This window comes from Magallana gigas, chromosome 2 (genome assembly GCF_963853765.1).
Source record: "Magallana gigas chromosome 2, xbMagGiga1.1, whole genome shotgun sequence".
Lineage (NCBI taxonomy): Eukaryota > Metazoa > Mollusca > Bivalvia > Ostreida > Ostreidae > Magallana > Magallana gigas.
Genome location: NC_088854.1, coordinates 54,927,415 through 54,949,729, shown reverse-complemented (window position 1 = coordinate 54,949,729; position 22,315 = coordinate 54,927,415). Strand labels below are relative to the sequence as shown.

The window sequence follows — 22,315 nt, the reverse complement described above, 5'->3', positions numbered from 1 at the left end:
AGAACGTAAGTTTCATTTTCTTAAGTAATATTCATTTAAAATATATGTGAAATAAATTCGTACAACCTGTTGCTGTAACAAAATGTTGTTCTTTAACTTAGAGTTATGTTTGCCTATCTTTACATCAGACTTCCCGGTTCGGTAAAGACAACGTTAACAGTATTTGCCAAAAAGTTCCATTTTCTTATGGTGTATATCTGTCCTAATGAAAATGACATATGCACTCACACATGCTTGCTATTTGGGGGGTAAATAAAGCAATCCTACCCATCACCAGCGCCGACATCGTAATAGTTCACCCCTACAATATTGCCCTTTATTTCTAACGGTTATCAATCGTTACCAGAAAACAATGACGGTAGTCATTAAAAGGTAACTTTTTGTTCAATTTTAACAGTTATCCTCCCAAACAGGCACTATTTATTTTTTTATACTGAATGTCTTAATTTTAAAGAAAATTTTACTGCTTTTATACAGAAAAGAAGTGAATTCTACGGCGAACCGTACGTGCACAATTTATGCGCATGTAACAATTCGTTGTGTTACCCGTTACCAAGTGTGTTGCTAACGCTGAGGGTAATAGAACGGATTACCAACAGCGTCTAAACCAATCGGATTTCAGTATTTAACATGAAAGTATAATGATATAAAATAATAATCTCTGTTTTCTTCAAAAGGCTTCATTTCTGTGTAAAAATTGCTCCCCTTCTCAGTCCGACGAATTGCAATGACTACTAAGGATTCCCCTGAAACATCATCTTGCTATCATTTTACATTCATTTCACAAATCGTACGCTTATATTTGCTTCGTAAAAGTATTTCGTCTGATATTCAAATTTTTCAATGTAAAATGAAATTTAAAATAACCCGTCCACACCCCACTCCCACCCCCATCAATGAAAATTAATTATATTGCTTACATTTTACTTTAACAGATCTTTCAATATCCAAAATTTCTTTAAAAGGACTTTAGTTATTATTTGTTAGAAACATTGACCCCTTTCAAATCTGGTCATACTCTGATGCAATGTAGGATAGCATGAATACATTTGAAGCAACATCATCAATCACTTCTGTTTATAGAGGTAATATTAGGAACCTGCAATTTGGTTCAACTATTTTTTCTACATTTTGAATTTGACCCCGGCTCTACTCTAAATCATTTATGGAAGTAACGCCATCAATAAGTTTAGACATTTTGTATACTAGCTTGATTCCGTATCAATTTCACAATTTACAGCCTTAACGTTTATCAGAAAAATAGTTCAGATTGCTTTTTAATATCCACGAAAAATCCCATTATGATACAATCATTGTCCCTGGGAGCTTATATGCAAAGGGTTAAATATTACTGGAAATTTGGTTTTTGAAAAAAGAGATTTTTATTTTTTGTGATTATCCTGGATTAGACATATCAAGGATGACAGCCAGATGGAAATTCGTAGAAATTAGTCGATTTTGATTGCGTAAGTCTGAATCGTGTGTGTGTATAACAGGTCGAGTTGTCATCAGGAGACACAGTGAAACCAACACAGTCCAGTTTCTCCCGGCATGCCTTCTTGCATTGAGGTTTGTTTTTGTCCCCCTCATTGTACCCGTCATATCCCATCCGTTTCACATGTTGGGGAAGAGCTACAATCAACAGATCACGAAGAGCTACAATCAACAGATCACGAAGAGCTACAATCAACAGATCACGAAGAGCTACAATCAACAGATCACCAATTCTGATTTGATTTATAAAAGCATTATATTTAATTTTTCGGAAAATTAAATTTTAAAACATCTGATGATCTGCCAAAATTTATATCAAACGACGATACTTTTGAATTTCAAATAATTGAAATATACACCGTTATCTGAATACGAACTGTGGCACTCTGTTCTCTCATCGTTGACACATTGAGAGAGATTGGAGCATAATTTGCAGGATGCCTGGCCTTTTTGATCTTGATATGAATTTTGACAATTCAAACATTTCCTTTGACCTGAACCGGAATGGAAAAGGCAGATTATTTAATCAATTTTGTTTAAAATTTCAAAATACATGTATATTCAAACAATAACCAGTACTGTGGTGTCAAAGTTATGAAAATTCAGATGATTCTAAAGATATGTAAATAAAGGATAAAATGTTTAATTTATTTCCCCATGATCTAATGATTTAGAAAGTAGTGCTATCCATGCAAATGTCGCCCATAAAATAAAATGAATCAATGGTAACTTTAATTCTAGTCTTTGATGAACCAAAAATTTAATCAAATTATATCCAACAGAGTGTAAAGCCATTGATAACTGAATCTATATATTCACTTAATGCTTAGATAATAGTGACAAAAAATTGATTTCGCAAAATCACATTTACTTTCATGTAATATAACATGAATATATTGCAAAGGTTTCGTAATATTTTTATTAGCTTGGTCTTGAGAAGATTTCAACACACCTAAAACAGCTGTAAAACCTTTAAACATTTAAAACACCCAAATCTCCTCATAAAAATGATGACTCTTTTAATTCAGAAAATTTGAATATTCCATTACATAGAATGAAATGTATTATTTTTTGGTTGAAATTGGAGATGGTTCCAAATTAAGAAAAAATAGGCATATGTGGAGAAAAAGTAGGCGAACAAAGCCCATATAAAATTATTTTCAGTTCATAAACACGGATATAAAGCTATCTGGATAAAATCTAATGATAACAAGAATGTTATATCTTATGTAACGTGATTTGGTAAAGATTAATTCCATGGAGTGTAAATTTCATCGTTAGGTTAAAAACAGATGTGGTAACACTGAAACATAATTGAGTGGCCTGTAAGGATATTGCATCAATTATTATACCTAACCTGATTTAGACTGATAAGTTCCAGGTGAACACGGTACACAAGAATCTGAAAATAAAAGATAGATTATTATATACCATATAAATCACCATTAGTACTCTTGGCTCAACACAATAACGGTACTGGCATCAATAGCAGAGGAATTATAGCTGTATTCAAAAGTAATAGGGTAAACCAAGTGTACAGCGTTGCATTGAGTCAAACACTTTCATATCACCTGGAAAAATGAAATACCAAAATAACTCGAACAGGTTTTCAATTTGCCAGTTGGTTTGACACATTACCTGGTTTAAGTCTTACCTAAGGTAGTCTGGCCGTGTAACGTATTGTAAGTACCCTTTGGACACCGTCGGCAAGAACTTGACCCCGTTTTGTTATTGTATCTTCCAGGAGGGCAATAAGAACACCATTGCTTAGAGCCATCGTTGTACTGACCCACGGGACAAGGCAGGCACTGACCATCCTTACCATACGTTCCTTTGCTACAAGCTATACAGATGAATGCAAGACATATTTGTGATTTTGTAGAAGTGAAGTGAATTTTGTTACATGTATCATCACTTGACCCCTCCCAAAAAATCTACTTGATAAAAAGTAACATAGAGGATAAAAAATACCAAGCACCATGCAATGTATGATAATGTAATTCAATTTACAACCGTACTTCTTGGTTCCTGGCCCATATTCAGAGGACGCAAAGTGAGCATTACATTAAGGAAGTCTTTTCTGGTTTTCGACTTGTCAAACGTAAATTTGATTAATTGTTCATTAAATCAAGATGAAAGGAAATTAAAATAGTATATTTTTCTTTCTTTTTTACTATCATACAACTTGGCATAGAAAAATGTAATCAATGTTTAGAATGGAACAAGGACTATATTTTTGGCGTAACATTGGCGTAGGAAAATATCACATGTTGCGCAATTCAGAATTGCTGCAGATTATATATATATAATGAGTCTGTTTTAGCATTTTAAAAACAATAACAATAATGTTGAATTGAATGTTGAATAATGTTGAATTTTTTTTTACTAATGTGAATTAATAATATGATATTTGGGTTTCAGAATATGTTTTTAAAATATGATTTGCCTATCAAATTACATTTTTATAAGCTTTTCAAAGCGCCCATTCTATACATTGATTTTTGTGAAAAAATCACTAAAATCAGTTTTTCTCTCTTATGAAATGGTCAATATATTAGCTTTTCTGTCAATTTATATCTTTATATAAAGTCTTCATAATACATAAAAAATTAGAAATATTTTATTATTGGAAGCATAAAAAAATAATCAAAATTTCTTCAAAATTTAAGAAAATTAGAGGAAATGCGGGCTAAGCAATATCAATTTTAGTATAAATATTTATTCCAATTTAGTAGTATAAGCTGATAGACACTCTCATGGTCTATGATTTCACTGAAGATTTGAATCTTCAAATCTTAAACAAATGTCTACAGAACTATAAAGAGCTACACTTATTTTTATCATTCTTTACGTTGAGGAAAAAGGTAGTGACCTTGACCTGACCTTTATCCGAAAACAAAAAGGTCAAATTTAATTAAACTGATAGAATCATTAAGTAATATGATCCGTTTGACTGTGTCAAAATTTCATGCATTTCTTATTTTAAGAAGTATGTTTGATAATGAAAAGACTCCTTCCTTAATATATAATATCAATGAAAAATGTTTAATGCTTCTAAAACGATTGTCATGATAGCAACTGGTGCTTTTTGTGATGTTAAGACATTAAAAGTCAATCAACCGAGGAATCAATTTAACATACGATGAACTGTTATTTTGTAAACTAGTTACCACTTACCATTTGGATTACAAAAATGGTAAGACCACATCTATTCACATCTTACAAAAATGTGGGTACTAGAATAACAGTCTCTTAAATTAGCTAAGCTCTCTGGCTAAACATTATACCGAGCGCAGCGAGAGGCGGGCGAAGCGAGGCTTAATGGTAACAAGTCTCTATAAGAAAAAGTTGAATCAGGGATACTATGGGCTGGAAAAGTTTCTTCCAGTCCATTGGCGCCGCCATGTTGGCCGCTATTTTGTTCAACAAAATAACTAATTATTTACATTCAGTGTATACTTACCCTTATGTTTGCATTGGAAATCTCCGACATTCAAATTTCTATAAATACACTTTGTTAATTCGCCGTAACCATACAAAACCAATTTCATATGTACTTTTGAAAAACAATCATTAATATACATCTTCTCCTTAATAAAATAGATTTTTCTCCACAAAGATTCTGGACTATATTTTTTGTCATGAAAACTAACTAAATAACATGTTAGTATGGTTGTTCATGTCATATCACCGACTTGAAAGAGCGTAAATAATAGTTTTATAGCCGCGATAAAAAAATATATCATTCAAATAGACATCAGTACGAAAAATAAATACAAGCACTGAATGCTTGTTTTCGGATGTCGTCGGTCCTATGACACACCAAGTGGAGCAGACAAATTATCATACCGCGCAAACGCGCGGTATTCAATTCCTATAATGCACCTCTAGTTGTGTCATCCAAGCAGGCATACAACGTTGTACCAACGTTAAAAATACGTTGATTATGGTTGACAACGTTGAATAACCGAAAAACAACATTACTCGTACAAGACGTTGAACAAAAGACGTAGAAAACCTAATTAATTTTCAACGTCAGTATGACGTCTTGTACCCTGAGAAATATCGACCAGAACATAATACAAAATATTATCTGATTGTTTTGCTTTTGTAGCAAATATATTAATCATTTACACTGATTAAGACTGTTCAGTCAATGATCGATCTCTGTACACCCAAGTCTTCAAAACAATGCCATTTTATAACATACATTAATCAAAGTACTGAAATACTGAGGGGAGTTGATTTTATCGATTATCATTTATTTTAAAATCAACTTATCTTGCATGGCAATTAGTTTCTAATCTGTATTTGAATTACGCACTTTTTTATTATATGAATTTTTAGACTTTTCCGACAAAAATTTCGAGAAACCCCATATGAATCATGTTGTGTAATATTTAAAGATAGATTTCTAACTATGTATTCGAATCGAAACAATTCTAAAAATCGTATGGATCCAAGCACTATTGATATCGAATTCTAGTCTCGTTCAACCAGACGCTCGGCTGTCTCCGGTAATCTCCGACAAACAAGAGAGCCTCTCTGCTTGTCGGAGATTTACGAAGACAGCCGAACGTCTGGTTGAACGAGACTTTATTACACTCTGGCGTAGGAACACATGAGACTACAAAAATATCTAAATTGTTCGTATTATATAAAATCTTACTTTTTTCAAAGTGTTTATAGATAAGTTTCCTTGAAAAACAATGCTTTAGCATTCGTTACATCGAATTTTTCTATTATTTTTAAGAACTAAGTCTTGTCAGCGGCGATGATTTGTGCTTAGGTCCAAACACTGTTTCACTTTCGGTTTGCCAGAGTAACTGCATAGGAGAGTTGATTAAAATCGACTCCCAAAAATGTAAACTATGTAGGACACACGACATCCAAAATAAGCATTCAATGCTTAAACCGAGTGGCACTTTTCTATGTTTATTGACCATTTACTCTATTTTTTAAAACAATGTCCCGAGTTTTCAATGGAAAGTATTTTAAATAAAAATAATTGACTATGCAAACCAGATAATTAATCAGATATAAGACTAGTTTCACGTGTCGATCTTATCAAATCATTAGATGGAAAATAAATACACTAGCAGCAAGGAACCGATCTTTTAGATACTTGATAAAACGTAAATAAAAAAATTTATCAACTTGTTAAATGGATAAGCATTGGAACAAGAAATAACAAATTCATGCTATCACACACTTTCCTTCAGCTATTTACAAAGACAGACCATTTATAAATTGTTTACGTATTAAAGATGATGTTATAATGAACACTGATCATGCTATATGTACGTTTGGTTCAACTTTATGGTTTAAGTTAGCAGGGGGTCCTACTGTCTGCGTTTCAAACCATAAATATCTGCGCTCGGCCTAACCTAACGGTCATAGCGCTTACACATTAAAAGACGTAAAAAATACTCAAGCTTCGATGTAAGAATTTTGCAAACCTTACAACTATATATATGCCAGATTCAAAGTAAAAAAATAATTGTAATCGAAAGAAGAAAGAAAGCAAAATACATATTTTGACAATACCTGTTGAAATACAAACTTCAGTGAACTGGGTCGTGACACATTTATGAAGGGGTTGGCAGACTACTTCCTTGCACTTTCCAAGAGATTGCTGTCAAAGGAAGATTTAAACAAAGTACTGAAGTACTGAGGGGAGTTGATGTAATTCACAAACGGTCATTAACGAATACACTGTATAACGAATACACTGTAACCACATGAATATAATTGAAAACCACAAGTCTAAAGCTTTCAAAATAATGTGAAACAATGTATATAGAGCAGATAGTGACCATACCAGCGAATCTGTCACCACGTTAGCGAAGATACTGTTGTAGTCCGGGACTCCCTCCAACTCGATGTCTTCATCCTCTCTAGAGTTGAGTCCGCACAGGAAATGTTGTATGTTGTAATTGATGGATTGACAGTGAGGTTTACGAAGAAGACATTCTTTAATACAAGTGTGGACACCAATATTGGATATAATTTCTGTAGTGAAGTTGTCTAAACGATAGCCATGAGTCAAACGCTCTAAACAACTCGCAATCACAGAATTTGGTAAGAAAACTGAAAAAATAATACAGGAAACTCTCATTTTGCTGGAGAGAGTGTTTAGAAGCACAAAGAAGCAACCAATATTTAATATTGGAACCTGGATACACAGGTAAGATTGTATCGATTCAAGAATAATCTATCTTAGATGGTGTTTGAGAAATTGTCAACAAATAAAAACTCAACAAACGTTCAATGAATAATTGATCTTTATTGGACAATTCTATAACAGGCCAATTAATATAATTGCAATAATGCATGATATGCAATTATTTTCTAAACGAATAAATGGATTCAGAAAATTTGAAAGATTCTTTTATGTTTTCTGTATTTGATCCTTTGTTTATTAGAAAGTACATGTAGATGGATTTTTTGGTTCATTTTGGTGGTAGAAATATCTCCATCTCACATTAATTAATCGTTATTAAAAATCCTTAAAACATGTATCTCATTTACAACTTCTGTGTATTTTTGAGTCTAGGGTAAAATGAAGTTCAAGAAAGAACCAGTGCTGGCGATTGATGGTCGTTTGTCCGATATTTTTGTCGATATTTTAGATTGTTTCCATACAATGAATTATTACCGGTGTTGATTTGGTTTTATTTTTTTTATCTATTTACCTATTTTAAACAGGTAAAAGAGCGTCAGATTGAAAAGCCTTAATTCTTAGAGTATTTTTCCCCAGGAAATCATTATTGTAACAATAGCAGATATTGTAAATGGCAATGTGAGAAGCGTCAACATGAACAGAATTGTTTATCTAAAGGAAACAACATTAGAAAATGAATACATTTAACCATTAAATAAATTCTAATACTTACATTTGCTATTTTTAAAAATTATGTGTTTAAATCCACTCACTCATTCGACTTTAACAAAACCATTTTAAATTTTAAAAAATCTTCAAAGTGTATGAATTTGTTGAAATTGTTTTGAAAGTTTTATTGTTGATTGTAAATAAAATATATAAACATAATATTTTTGAAGTTCAATTACTTTTGACTATTTTGAGTTTGATCGATATTACTTATTGCTAATTTTTCTTAGTTTTAATGTTTTAATAACTCTGATTTCAGAAAGCCAAAAGGAGATTTTTTAAGAGAAATTTTTTAATTGGTTCGTTATATTGCATCAATATTATTTAGACAAGAATAAAAAGGAAAAAGTACAAACAGGCGTGGTGTCAACTTACCAGGTTTTGGAAATTCTAGTCATATTCTGAATTGTCCCCATTGGACTCTGTATATCTAACACTTCGATACATCTTTTAAGGTGGCAAAATGGTCAACATATTAACCATCAGATCTACCTAATTTTCTAGAAATGATTTGTTTAGCGATGAAATATAAACTAACAAAATCCTGATATTTTACCTTTTAAAACTCCTATATTTCCTTTATTTTCAAACACATGTAGTGATTTTTAGACGGGGTCACGGGACCCCGTCTATTAGTTTACTGTCAGCCGAAGTCTCAAACCGGAAGGCACGCACAGAACACATGAATTGAGTCTACGCGTAAGAAAATAGTGCAGGAGTTTTCATGCATTTCAGTAAATATATATTATAAAAACACGCATTAAATCTTTTTAAGTCCTCTATGTATAAATCAAATTCTATAAAGAAAATACACAAATAGTTTTATTGATCAAAATATTCTTGCTCGGATTCAATAGTTGTAGCGATTTGTGAAATGAGTAACGTAACTGAATGCACAACGCCGTTGACGTTTTAGTTGGTGGACGAGCTCATTAATAAATAGGAGAGGTTTATGGTTGAATCGAAAGTAAAGTTCCCAAACGCAATATGCCATTTTTTTTAAAGTTGTGAATATCATTTTAACAATATATCCCCTGAATACTACCAAACTTCATGCAAGAGCCGAAGTTAAAATCTGGACGGGTTATACACAGATGTCTTGCATATCAGGAATTACATATTGTCTTACAAATAGGTGTTTCATTGGCTTCCAGTCTACTTGCTGTATGACTGCTGATCGTCTATAAAGGAATTTTGTACATAGAAAAAAAAACAAGTCTAAATTTGCCTTCTCGTTCATTGACTCTTTACTGAATTAAACTGAATTTAAATTTTGAACAATGCATTGTATAAATCTCTATAGATTATACATTTTGGGTGACCAATACATCAAACAATACATAAAATCTTATCGTTTGAAGAACCAAGTTAAATGTTAATGTTCATGTTGTCCGGCTTAGTTGGAATATATATGTATTTTTTTTAAATGTTATAAGATATAAGTTTACACTTTTTTCCCTATACTTTATAACAGACAAATTCAGTTACATTCATGATTTTAAAAAATTCTTCATCGATAATTAATGTCTATCATAAAAAAACTCAGTTGATCTTTCTCCAATCGGTAAATATCTCACACCAATGTTAGACATATGGATTCAGAGATAATGCATGGTTGTTATGTTTTAGATTTTTAATTTACCATGTGGTAATATATGTAAATAAAAATAGTACTTATCTCAATTTTAAGAAGATGAAAACTCATTATGATAGTTTATATCGTAGTTTTAAAATCTGAATTACAAATCCTTTATTGTAGCTCTTCGAAAAAAATCAAATTAAATCGCTTTCGAAATTAAGTTCATTTTTTCCAAGCCACGCACGAAAATTTGCGCTTAATAGACGTGTATTGAAAACACGCAGATCCCTGAAATGACAATGTCCTACAACATTTGTTAATTTCTCTGTTAAAAGTGTCAACTTTGCATTAGAAATTTTAAAATCAAATAATTCTGAATTAATACCTAAAATAAACAATTTACAATAATCATACAATAAACATAATTGCTTTATCAATTGTCGATAAAACATATTACCGCCGTGTGAATATGTTTCTTAGGCATGACATCTTGAAGTTCTCTCCTTCGTTAGCACTAAGTGACTGATCATGACATTCTACTTATTTTTTTCTAACAAGTCCTTTAATTGACTAATCTCTTTACATTTATCAGTTAATGCCTTTATCATTCGACAAGATTCATTCACTTTCGGTCTCCATTTTCTTAATTCGTGTAGATGATGCACGATTTTACACAAAAAAGTAGTCAGTGGCAAACGGCTTAATTTTACATAAATCGCTGCAAGAAAAATCGTGTCAGAGAAGTCGGTCTGAAAATCAAAATGGCGACCGTGACGAACCTTGTTATTGTTATAGTACTTGGAATAATCTTATTGTAAAAAGAAAATATTAATACTTCTAACGTCAGGTGCCTGTATTTGTTATCGGTATACAAATGTTAACTTTGTTCGGTAATTCAGTAGTTTGAGAGTATTCGAGTTTTCATAAACGGATACCGTCCGACTTGTGGATTTTCCCTTCGATCACAAAATTAAATCAATCGCAACTTCTCGGGCCTTTCCGACAGGCTCGGAAAAACACCTCGAATGTATTAACATTACCGGATGTTAGAATTTTAAACAAAATGGAGTCGCTTCCCATTAAAATAAGTATCGGCTAGAAAGCCCTATAAGTCGCTTCAGTGTTATATTTTAGGGTAAATCATTTATTTTAATGAAGTCTAGCTTACATCTCAACAGATCGTAAAATGTGTTGTATTTATATCAAGTTTTATAAAAAGGGGGTTGTCATGGACGCCTAGGTAATACATTTGAGGTGTTTTTCCGAGCCTGCCGGAAAGGCCCGAGAAATTGCGACTGAAAATTAAATTAATCTTATGATTTAAATTATCTACCTTGATATAGTTGTTTTAATTTTCCAGGTTAGTTGTATTTTTTTTTTAAAATTTCGTTGGGGTCTTATTTCATTAATTTTTTTAAATCATGAAGGTCAGTACCGGCCGGGATTCAGTAAAACTTTGACAAGGTATCAGGCAATTGCAAAAAGCCAAATTTTAACATAGATTCATATTCGAGGAAAAAGTGGACATTTACAAACATTCAAACTTTTAAGACCCCGTCTTTCAGTACTTTCAGTACTTTGATCTTTTTAAGGAGATCAACACAGTGTTTTATTTGCAGAGACCAAAGAACCCTCGTAAACTTTAATTATATTTTCATTACATGTATATACATTGCAGTGCTACTTATTACACATTAGTATCCGTAGAATACACATTCCATCAGGGAAAAATGAATGCAATTTCATCTCCGTAAAAGCAATATTTAAAATGCAAAGAAAACCCTCCTACAAAAGACATTGTTAAAATTTATACAACGTACATTGTACATCTAGCACAACTAGGTCAATGGTATATAACGTACATTGTACATCTAGCAAGGATCACAAGTACATGTACATCATAGAAATTTTAATGTGAAAGTACAGTAAATTGTTTTAGAAAGGCATCTTTTTTCTTCTTTATTTGTTTAGAGAAGCTTTTGTCATCAAAGCACTTCAATGCAACTCCTAAAATTATTCATATTTCAAGTATCAAACAATGATGTTAAAATGCCATTACACCGAGCTCTCTTTGTGTATGTTATAATTATGCATGTATATACATTTAGTCTATTATACAGACCTCTTAAGTATATGAGTATGCGCATCCAAAAGTTTCTAGATCTCAGTTTATACGGTTTTGTTTGTACATGTACATGTAGTAATATATTTCAACGATCTAGAAACTTAAATAGAAGTTGAAGGAATATAAATATTAATAATCGTTTTATTGAAGACATTTATTAGATGCGGGAACGACTTATCAGTATTCTTTTAATTCTAGGATCATTACATTAAGTCTTCAATACCCATGCATTGCCTTCACGAGTAAATGCACTGCATTTAGAAAATTTTGATATGGCAAATTTAAAAGCGAATCTGTCTCTCTTTTTGCGCCTTGCATTTGTAATTGTAATTGGGAATGGACAAAGAGTGTTACCATCTCACGGTAAATGTGAACCGATTTCGATTCCATCATGCAAAAACATGCCTTATAAATGGACTATGATGCCAAATCTTTTAAACCATCAAAAACAAGAAGACGCCGGACTAGAGGTTCATCAGTTATTTCCCCTTGTGAAAGTCCAGTGTAGCCCTAAACTGCAGTTTTTCCTGTGTATTTTGTATGCTCCCGTGTGCACCGTTTCGGGGAAGCCAATTCCTCCGTGTCGCTCTCTGTGTAATAAAGCGAGAAATGGATGCGAAACGTTAATGAATAAATTTGGATTTGAGTGGCCAGAAAGTTTGAAATGCGAAAAATTTCCCGAATCTGGAATGTGTGTGGGAGAAAACTTTCCTAACTCTATGGAGTCTACTCCCTATCCCAAGGAACGAGAAAATGGACAGCAAAATACAAATAACATTCCTGAAACTGGGGACAGAGGACGACTAAAGATAGGAAGTAAGAATTGAGATATTGAATAATTTTTCTTCTTCAAATAACCATTCACTTGCTTTATTCATCTTTGTGAACCTGACATTTCCAGAACCTCTTAAAAATGTTCATATAATTCAATTTTCTTTGTGTATATCACTTTCTTCCCATCTCTCACCATTACGCTCTTTTCCGTTCATAGCTCGATGAATGCGAGTTTAGCGTTCTACTTTCTGCACAGACTCAATACTAACCCATTGGCAGTGCATCGAAACAATAACGATTTTTAGTTTTATATATACCATACAAAATAGAAATACATGTATGAATGGTGCAGAAGATTAACATTAGCTATAGTAGTATTTGTTAAGGAAATGAAATATACATAAACGTCTGCAAGAATAATAAATCATTTTCTCGATGGAATCGGATGAGCACGGAGATTTCAAAGTGAGACTAGAAATGGAAGAAAATGGTGAAGATTTAAATTTTCTGCAAGAAATTGATGAGGATTTTTTTATGTGTGATATATCCAAAAATGTTAAGTGTAAACAACGGTACACAGCACGCTGCCTCCGAGCAACTAGCATTCAGGCGCTTAGTGACGCAGGAATAGAATTTCGTCATATAATGTTATTGAGTGGACACAGAAACGAAGGTTCTATCCGCAACTATGCGAGAAAATGCTCGGGAAACCAGAAACTCGCAATAAGCAAGACTCTCTCCAGCTTGGCATCAGCGAGCGATGGCGGTGCGGGGTCCAACTATCCCGACGACCAGGGCAGTGAGGGTGCATACCTGTTTCAACAATCGCTGTTGAAAAAACAAACCTCAAATATATCTTTTATAAACAATTCTGTTTTTCAAAATTGTTCAATCAATGTAAATGTAAAGCCAGATCAAGAGTAATACACAATAAACAACCCCTCGAGTAAATCACTCCGCGTGTTAATTTCATGACCTTGTTTGTTTCTTGTTAACTCTTGCTTTTTACAATAAATTTCGCTTAAATATACAACATTTGTGTTTGAAATTGAAATATAAGCATTGACAGTATAATTTTTTTGCTCATCGACAAATGAATCTAAAAACTGCACCGCAAACTTTTGTATGAAAGCCTTCGGCTTTCATAAAGTTTGCGATGCGGTTTTTAGATTCATTTATCGATGAACAAAAAAATGTATACAGTCATTCCTATATTAACATTTAATTTTGCTAACTATACCATTATTGCTAAGTATAACCAGACCCATTTCTAAGATACAATTGTTTTGTTCAGCAGTTTTTTTTCTAACGCACTGAAATCTCATTGTAGAGTGTTATATATTTTGCAAAATTATTTCATTGAAGCAATTATCATTACAGACGAAAGAAACAAAGATGAAGGAGACAAGAGCACAGTCACTTACAACATTTCTAAGCAGACACAGGATAACAGGAATGTAGTCACCGTAGCGGTAGTAAACTCTACATCTAGTACCGTCACTAAAACGACGACTTACAATGAGCCAAGCGTGTAAACACAATTCATTCTTACTTTTTATTGTTCTTATTAAATGATTTTGACTTTCACAATAATTATCTAATAAATGTTGGGAAGGCGGCATTAAGTTTTTTCTGTAACTACACATATTTTTGTGTATTAATTAGTTCAAAGGTTCACCGCTGAATTAATGATAAATAAATATAAAGTTTTATGCGTTATAGGTCAAAAAATGTAACAAATATGGGTCAGCGTAAGAAGATTCGACCCAAGGATTTAAGACGAATGGAGTACGCCGTCTTGGTACAGCAAGAACGGAAATTACGAGAGGAAACGACTTTCTACATGTTCATGAACGAAATGCTACGTCGGCTGAAAATGCCTATCCGAGAACTAGCTAAAAACATAACAAGTATCATCGATCATTGAACAATTCTTATATACCTCTTTTCTACTTTTGTTATACATACTGTTGTGATGTTTAACAAATAAGTGCAGTAATTGTATAAAATTCTGAACATACGGACTCTCTCTCTCTCTCTCTCTCTCTCTCTCTCTCATTGTTATTAAAAACAAAACATCAAATTGTGTTTCTGATGTTTAATTTTATAAATGTAGCTAAGATACATCTGTTAAATGCTCTGCTTTATAAAATTTTACCGATGTAATGTGACTAGTTTTCGATATATAGATTAAATAACAATACAGAATAGCAACTAAACTTAACATTTCCATCTACAGCAAATGGAGGTTTTAAAAATAATGCAGTTTAACATATTTCTCAATGTTCTTTGGGTCCGTTGAACTACCATTGGATACACCAATCGAAGTCCACGTTCTGTTCGTCATCTACAACTGGCTCTCAGAATATGACTGCCAATTTTGCATGCTTCTGAAAGTACACTTAAGATACATACTGTGGTTTCATTAATATTCAAGGGTATCAATTTTCGTGGATAAAGTGAAAGTCACAGTTTCAAGGATACGTAAATTCGTGGCCAATGACCCTTTCAATACAAAATCTTAATAGAAATTGCATTTCAATGAACATTTAATTTCATGGATCAACTCAACAACGAAATCCACGAAAATTGGTATTCATCGAATATTGATGAAACCACAGTAGATTCAACTGATACATGAAATCAAAGTACTGAAGTACTGTCGGGAGTTGATTTTATTGTTTATTATCAATTTTAAAATCAACGATATGTTATGCAAATTTTTATAATATGAATTCTCGAACTTTTCCGACAAGAATTTCGAGAAAACCCCATATGAATCATGTTGTGTAATATTTAAAGATAAAATTAATTCCATCAAACTGTGTATCAGTAATCGGAATATTTCTTAAAATTGTACACGTCTGGATCCAAGCAATATTGAACTCTAGTCTCGTTCAACCAGACGCTCGGCTGTCTCCGTTAATCTCCGACTACCAAGAGAGACTCTCTGCTTGTCGGAGATTTACGGAGACAGCCGAGCGTCTGATTGAACGAGACTTTATTGAACTCTAGCGTAGGAATAAATGCAACTACAAAAAACAATTGAATTGTTCGTACTATATAAAACTGACTATTTTCAAGGTAATTATAGATACTTTTCTTTTGAAAAACAATGGTACAGCATACAGTACACTGAATTTATCTATTATTTTCAAGATCTACGTCTTGTCAGCGGTGATGATTTGTGCTTAGGTCAAAACACTGTTTCACTTTCGGTTTGCCAGAGTAACTGCATAGGAGAGTTGATTAAAATCAGCTCCCAAAAATCAGATCATTTTGGGGAATATAAAGAAACCTGTTCACAAGTTCATTACCTATATTCTTGTCAGCCTCGTTCCTCCTGCTTTTTCGGTGTAATCCGGATTTCAGCATTAAGTACGTAAAATCGTCTCTTCAACCAACCAAAGGCACATTCAAAAATCAACCTGGTCCTGAAATGGACCGAGTTAACCGAGTTAAACCATTCATAGGCAAACACCAAGAACAACCCCCTCGTTTTTTGAGAGGACTCTCTCCTCAATTGTTTGGAGAATGAAAATTATGAAGTGGTATTTCTTAGTGAACTTATATATAAGAAATAATGGATCACCCGGTAGTATATATAGCCGCAGATTAAAAAAATATTACATTAAAATCTGTTGTAATGGCCATTATTATCATATTTCAAAAGAAAGAGCTTACAATTTTTCAAGGACTTTTAATCATCTCATGTTTTACGAAAGGTGACAAACCAAGACAATTTTTAAAAATAGCTTCCAATCACTCATTAATATTAATCTTAGAAGATAACATATGGATGTCTTATTTTAAGAATGAAATAAAAAGGCTTAGAATAAAAAAAATATATAGATTTACATACTTTCAGATTTACACTATGGGTTTATTAAGGGCAAATATAATGAATATAATGGAGAAAATACTTACGTTATCTATGCTCTGAAGTTTTGTACAGAATTTATAAAATATCCATGGTCTGTGATAGTCCTCATATACTGTGGAATCATTAATTTTCGTGGGGGCCAATTTTCGTGGATTGCTAAAGTTTTACAGGTTCGTGGGGACGTAATTTCGTGCACTCTCTTAAACCTACAGAGGAAATATGACTTTATTACCCTAATTTATTAATTCGTGGAGGATGTTAATTCGTGGATGAAAGGTACCCACGAATTCCATGAAAATTGAGCCACCACAAATGTGATGATTCCATAGTAATTCGAAAGACGCTCCACGTCTTAGGCATTTATATATTATGTTTAGGGTATTTAGTTTTGGCTAACATTCTGTATAGTGGATTAAGATTTCAAAAGTAAATTTCAAAGCATGCACATTGCATGTGATTTCTATCAGCACCAAATGACATACAAAGGGGATGTAGACAGAGGCATCATGCCTTTCCTTATTTATAATTATGTGTGCAGAAACCCTTTCAATTTGTCAAATGCAAAACAGAAATATGAGAAGCATAATGATAAATAATACAGAACATAAGATATCATAATGTGATGATGATGCTGTATTAATACCTAATGAATGGAATAGTTTATTTAGATCTTTGTTTAAAGATTACAAACCATAAAGTTTCATTGTAGATTTATTGTAGATTTCATAAAGGTATGAATCATACCTTTATGACAAAATGAGTGGATTGGTTAAAAATTATTTTAGATCATGTTTTCAACCATACTAGTTAGAATTTGGATTAGGAGTTCACAAGAAAATTTGCTAGGAATTTTTTTTTAACTTGATGAAATTGTTGGGATGAACTTTGGCCTCCAAATCTGTTTCTGCACTTATTTAACAAGAAACTTTCCTTGATCGTGTTACTATTATTAAATCTTTGCTGAATTATGATTAATTTATTATGGAAATCGAGAACAGATAAAAGGAAAAGGTTTGGAACAAAGTTGTTATACAGGATTTTTTTTTTTAATTTTAAATCTAAGTTTTGATTTAACACAACAATTCTTTGGAAAAAAATAATTTACCATCGCAGATCATTAGAAATTTCTTATCATAAGTTTTACTACGTTTTTTTTTTTTGGTTTAACCTCAATCTTTTCTATAAAAATTATAATTGTGAGCAACAACACATTTACTTCTAGACGTCAACAACTTTACGGATGGAAAATTTTTTCTTGAAAATTTAAATAAAACATTTCATTTTCGAACGTGTTTTATCAATTAATGGAAAAAAAATAAAACTGCAGTACGTAAGTGCTTCACTGTCAGCAGAGGATGTCCAATCCTCCATATCACCTGGCCCTACCTCTATTTTATTTTAGAGATCTGTGTTTGTTCTGATCCTGTTTTGTATTTTTCCTTTGGACTCTTGATTTTGAACACTGTTCGCAATCACCACATATCATGTACATCTCCACGCTTTTAAATGAAATAATATTTTTTACTTATTAATTCTACGTTAATCAACTGCCTTAACCTTCGTAATGTTTAAAATGTTGACGTAATGTTAGTATAGAATATACAGTGTAATATTAAATCAAAGCACTGAAGTACTGACGGGAGTTGAATTTATCGATTATCATTTATTCAAAATCAACGATATGTGATTTTGCATGGCAAGTAGTATCAGTAATCGAAATATTTCTGAGAAATTGTATAGATCCATGCAAGATTGAACTCTTGTCTTGTTCAACCAAACGCTCGGCTGTCTCCGTTTATCACCGACAAGCAAGAGAGACTCTGTTTTGTCGGATATTAACGGAGACAGCCAAGCGTCTGGTTGAACGAGACTACATTGAACTCTAGTGTAGGAATGCATACGACTTTAAAAAATATCTAAACTGTTTGTACAATTTAAAATTTTACTATTTTCATGGTATTAATAAATAAGTTTTCTTGAAAAACAATGCTTCAGAATACATAGCATCGAATTTATCGATTATTTTCAATAACTAAGTGTTGTCGGCGGTATTGATTTGTGCTTAGGTCCAAACACTGTTTCGCTTTCGCTTTGCTCGAGCAAGTGCATAGGAGAGTTGATTAAAATCAACTCCCAAATGTCGAAAGGTTTACTAATTCAGTAATTCTTATTAAACATGGATGGACATTTTAGTTTTATAGAATATGTTCGATCATGGAGACAATTTTACATTAAAATGGTTGCTTATAGAAAACAATGCATCTTAAAAGATGTTAAATTTTCTTTAATTTATCATATGAAGTCAATTAACAATCTCCTCCCCTCCAAATATTGCAATATCATCTGCATAATAAACAATATTCATAATGCAAAAGAAAACCCATTACAAAAACATTTTTTGAAAATCTATACAAACACAGTCTGAGTAGATAAATAATCATCTACTTCTTTTTATTTCATTCACAACTAGGTATCTGGTATATGAGATCCACTGTTATAATTTAAAAACAAATAAAAAACAACAATTGGCAATGAGATCACAGGTTTACGTATAATACGAAACTTATGAAAGTACTCTATATTTTAAGTGTCTTATGAAGAGCAAGTATCCTTTTTCTCTTTTCAAATCTTGAAAATTGGATTATCACCCCCACTTCAATGCAGCTCCAAACGGAAAATGTTCATATTTTGATAAGTATCAAACAAAAGAACGACGTTAATATCTCCTTATACAGAGCTTCCTCTGTCAGGAATATTAATTAATTTATACTCTAAAATCAGCCCTCTAAAAAGTATGAGTAAACGCATCCAAACGTTTCTAGATCCCAATTCACGCGATTTTCTTCTTTGTGATTTAAGTCAACAATAAAAACTGTTGAAATAGAAACTGAATACAATATCATTAGTCGTTTCACATATTTAAAGCACTTATTAGCGACATAATTGACTTTTAAGTGTTCTTTCAATTTCAGTGTTATTACCTATGATATTCAATATCTGGACATTGCACTCACTATGTGAGGTCAATTTCCAGGTATTGAATATTAAATTAGTACATGTATTGATTAATTATATTGGTATTGAATATAAGAAGCAAATCTATGATTCTTTTTGGTCCATGTATATGTAGTTAAGAATGGAAAAAAATGTGAACCGATTTCAATTCCTTTGTGCTAAACTTTGCCTTATAACTTGACTATAATGCCAAATCTTTTAAACTATTAAAAACCTGTACTTTGTATGCAACCGTATGCACCGTTTCGATAAAGACAATTCCTCCATATCGATCTTTTTGTTGTGAAGCTAGAAATGAATGTGAATCGTTTTTTGGGAGTTGATTAATTTTAATTAACTCTTCTATGCAGTTACTATGGCAAGCCGGAATGAAACAGTGTTCGGACCTAAGCACAAATCATCACCGCTGACAAGTACTTGAAAATAGTCTATAAATTCGATGAAATCTATTCAGATTCATTGTATTTAAAAAAAAACTTAATAATAAATACCTTGAAAATAGTAAGACTTTAAAGGACATGAACAATTTAGATATTTATTGTAGTCGTATATATTTCTACGCCATAGTTCAATATTGCTTGGAGGGGTGACATATTTTGATTACTGACACATAATGCATCATGGGACGTTAATGTTAACTTTAAATAAGACACAACATGATTCTAATGATGGTTTCCGTCTATATTAAGACAATATGTGCGTACTCATTCAAATACAGCTAAGTATCTACTTAACATGTAAAATTTCATATCTTTGATGTTTTTTAAAATGTTGAACAATAATGAATAAATCAACTCCCGCTAGTACTTCAATACTTTGATTAATATATTTGGATTTCAGCGGCCAGATAGTTTGAAATGCGAGAAATTTCCAGAGTTGGGAATGTAAGGGCAGACCACATGGACCCTCAGGATCCATGAAATGGGTAGAAAAAATAAAAAGAACGTTTTTTTAAACGAAGAACAGTGGACACATGAATAAAACGTTTAAGAATTAAGAAATTGTATATTAAATATTTTTGATAACCCAAATACTTGCTTTCGACATCTTTGTGTATCTGGCATTTCATTTTTAAAGACATTAACCTCTGTTATCATTTTTTAAATCATAAAACGAAGGGTTTCAATTATCAAACATTTAATTATTGTAATTGAAGTGGCACGTAGAAATACACAACAACAACAGCAAGAACATTCAAAATGGGTGCGCTGTTGCAACCACTATTGAAATAAAACCACTATTGAAATAAATTATTTCAATAGTGGTTGGGAATGTATTTCATTAGAAAAATCACCTTGCAACCACTATTGAAATAAAACCACTATTGAAATAAATTATTTCAATAGTGGTTGGGGACTTATTTCATTAGAAAAATCACTTTGCAACCACTATTGAAATACAACCACTATTGAAGTAATGATTTTAATAGAGATTGAGGATGTATTTCATGATAAAAACTATTTTACAGACACCATTGAAGTTCAACTACTATTAAATTTTTTTTTTTATCGTTGATGGGAATACATTACTTTATAAAATAATATAATTATGTAATCACTATTGTAACACATTTGGAAGGAAAGAAGTTGTAAATCATATTTGCAAACTATTTTGAAATGCGAGAAATCTAACGAATAATATCAAATACACAATTATGTTACAAGTTTCACTACTGTGTAGAAGTAAATAACCAATTCTTGCAAATAAACATGCATATACATTTCTTTTTATCTAACAACTAATTCAAATGCACAATTAAGGTACTAAAGACTTGCATATTTCACGGTAACAGTAATCGATATATGATATAAATGTACTAATTTTAGGATGTCCACTGTTGTGCAGAAATAACCAATCCCCGCAGATAAACATATGAAATTGTGCTCATATTTTTTCTTTACCTTTCTCTTTCTATAGATATATCATGTTTTATGGAAATTGTAAATTATTTGTACTAGAAGACAACGTTGTAAATTGCCAGAACTTCTATTCAAAACCCCTGCATATTAAAAAAAAATTATAGCTTATATATCATTATAGATTTATGTAATAATGAACATCTCTATTAAGATAGATATTTTCAATAATGGTTGAGGATGTACTTCATTAAGACCAATATTGAATGAAATAAATTATTTCAATAGTGGTTGGGTATACGTTTGATTATAACCACTATTGAAATAAATTATTTCAATAGTGGTTAGGTTTGCATTTCATAACAACCACTATTGAAATAATTTATTTCAATTGTGGTTAAGGATGCGGTTCATTACAACCATTATCGAAATAAAATATTTCAATTTTGGAAGGATGTTATTTTAATGCCTATTATTCCGACTGTGCATAACACTTTCGGTTCCAGATGACAGATGGTATGGGAAACATGACCATATAGAGGTAAATCAAAGAACATTATAATCAAAATTGAATTCATCATCTCATAAGACATACTTCTTCTCTTAAGAAACTCCCCTAGCAGAAAGGAAAGTGTAACAAACAGACATAATAATAGACATAAAACTGAAATGCATCATCAACCACTATTGAAATACT

At 31.9% G+C, this 22,315-nt stretch overlaps 2 protein-coding genes across 2 annotated transcripts in view; one reads left to right on the top strand and one right to left on the bottom strand.

Annotated features, from left to right (window-relative positions):
- Positions 1-1,320: 1,320 nt before the first annotated feature.
- Positions 1,321-7,667, bottom strand: LOC117681388 (signal peptide, CUB and EGF-like domain-containing protein 1). Its single transcript, XM_034445632.2, has 6 exons — positions 7,316-7,667; positions 7,042-7,129; positions 3,149-3,337; positions 2,852-2,896; positions 1,872-1,988; positions 1,321-1,632 (listed from the first exon to the last, which is right to left on the bottom strand). The coding sequence occupies exons 1-6, from the start codon at positions 7,610-7,612 to the stop codon at positions 1,415-1,417; spliced, it is 954 nt and encodes a 317-aa protein (XP_034301523.2). The 5' UTR covers positions 7,613-7,667; the 3' UTR covers positions 1,321-1,414.
- Positions 7,668-12,209: 4,542 nt separating this feature from the next.
- Positions 12,210-22,315, top strand: part of LOC105324307 (frizzled-7-A) — a 70,811-nt gene continuing 60,705 nt past the window's right edge. Inside the window, exons 1-2 of the mRNA XM_066077307.1 lie at positions 12,210-12,906; positions 14,245-14,395. Coding sequence (XP_065933379.1) covers positions 12,363-12,906; positions 14,245-14,395 — 695 coding nt within the window. The 5' untranslated portion in view covers positions 12,210-12,362. The remainder of the gene's footprint in view (positions 12,907-14,244; positions 14,396-22,315) is intronic.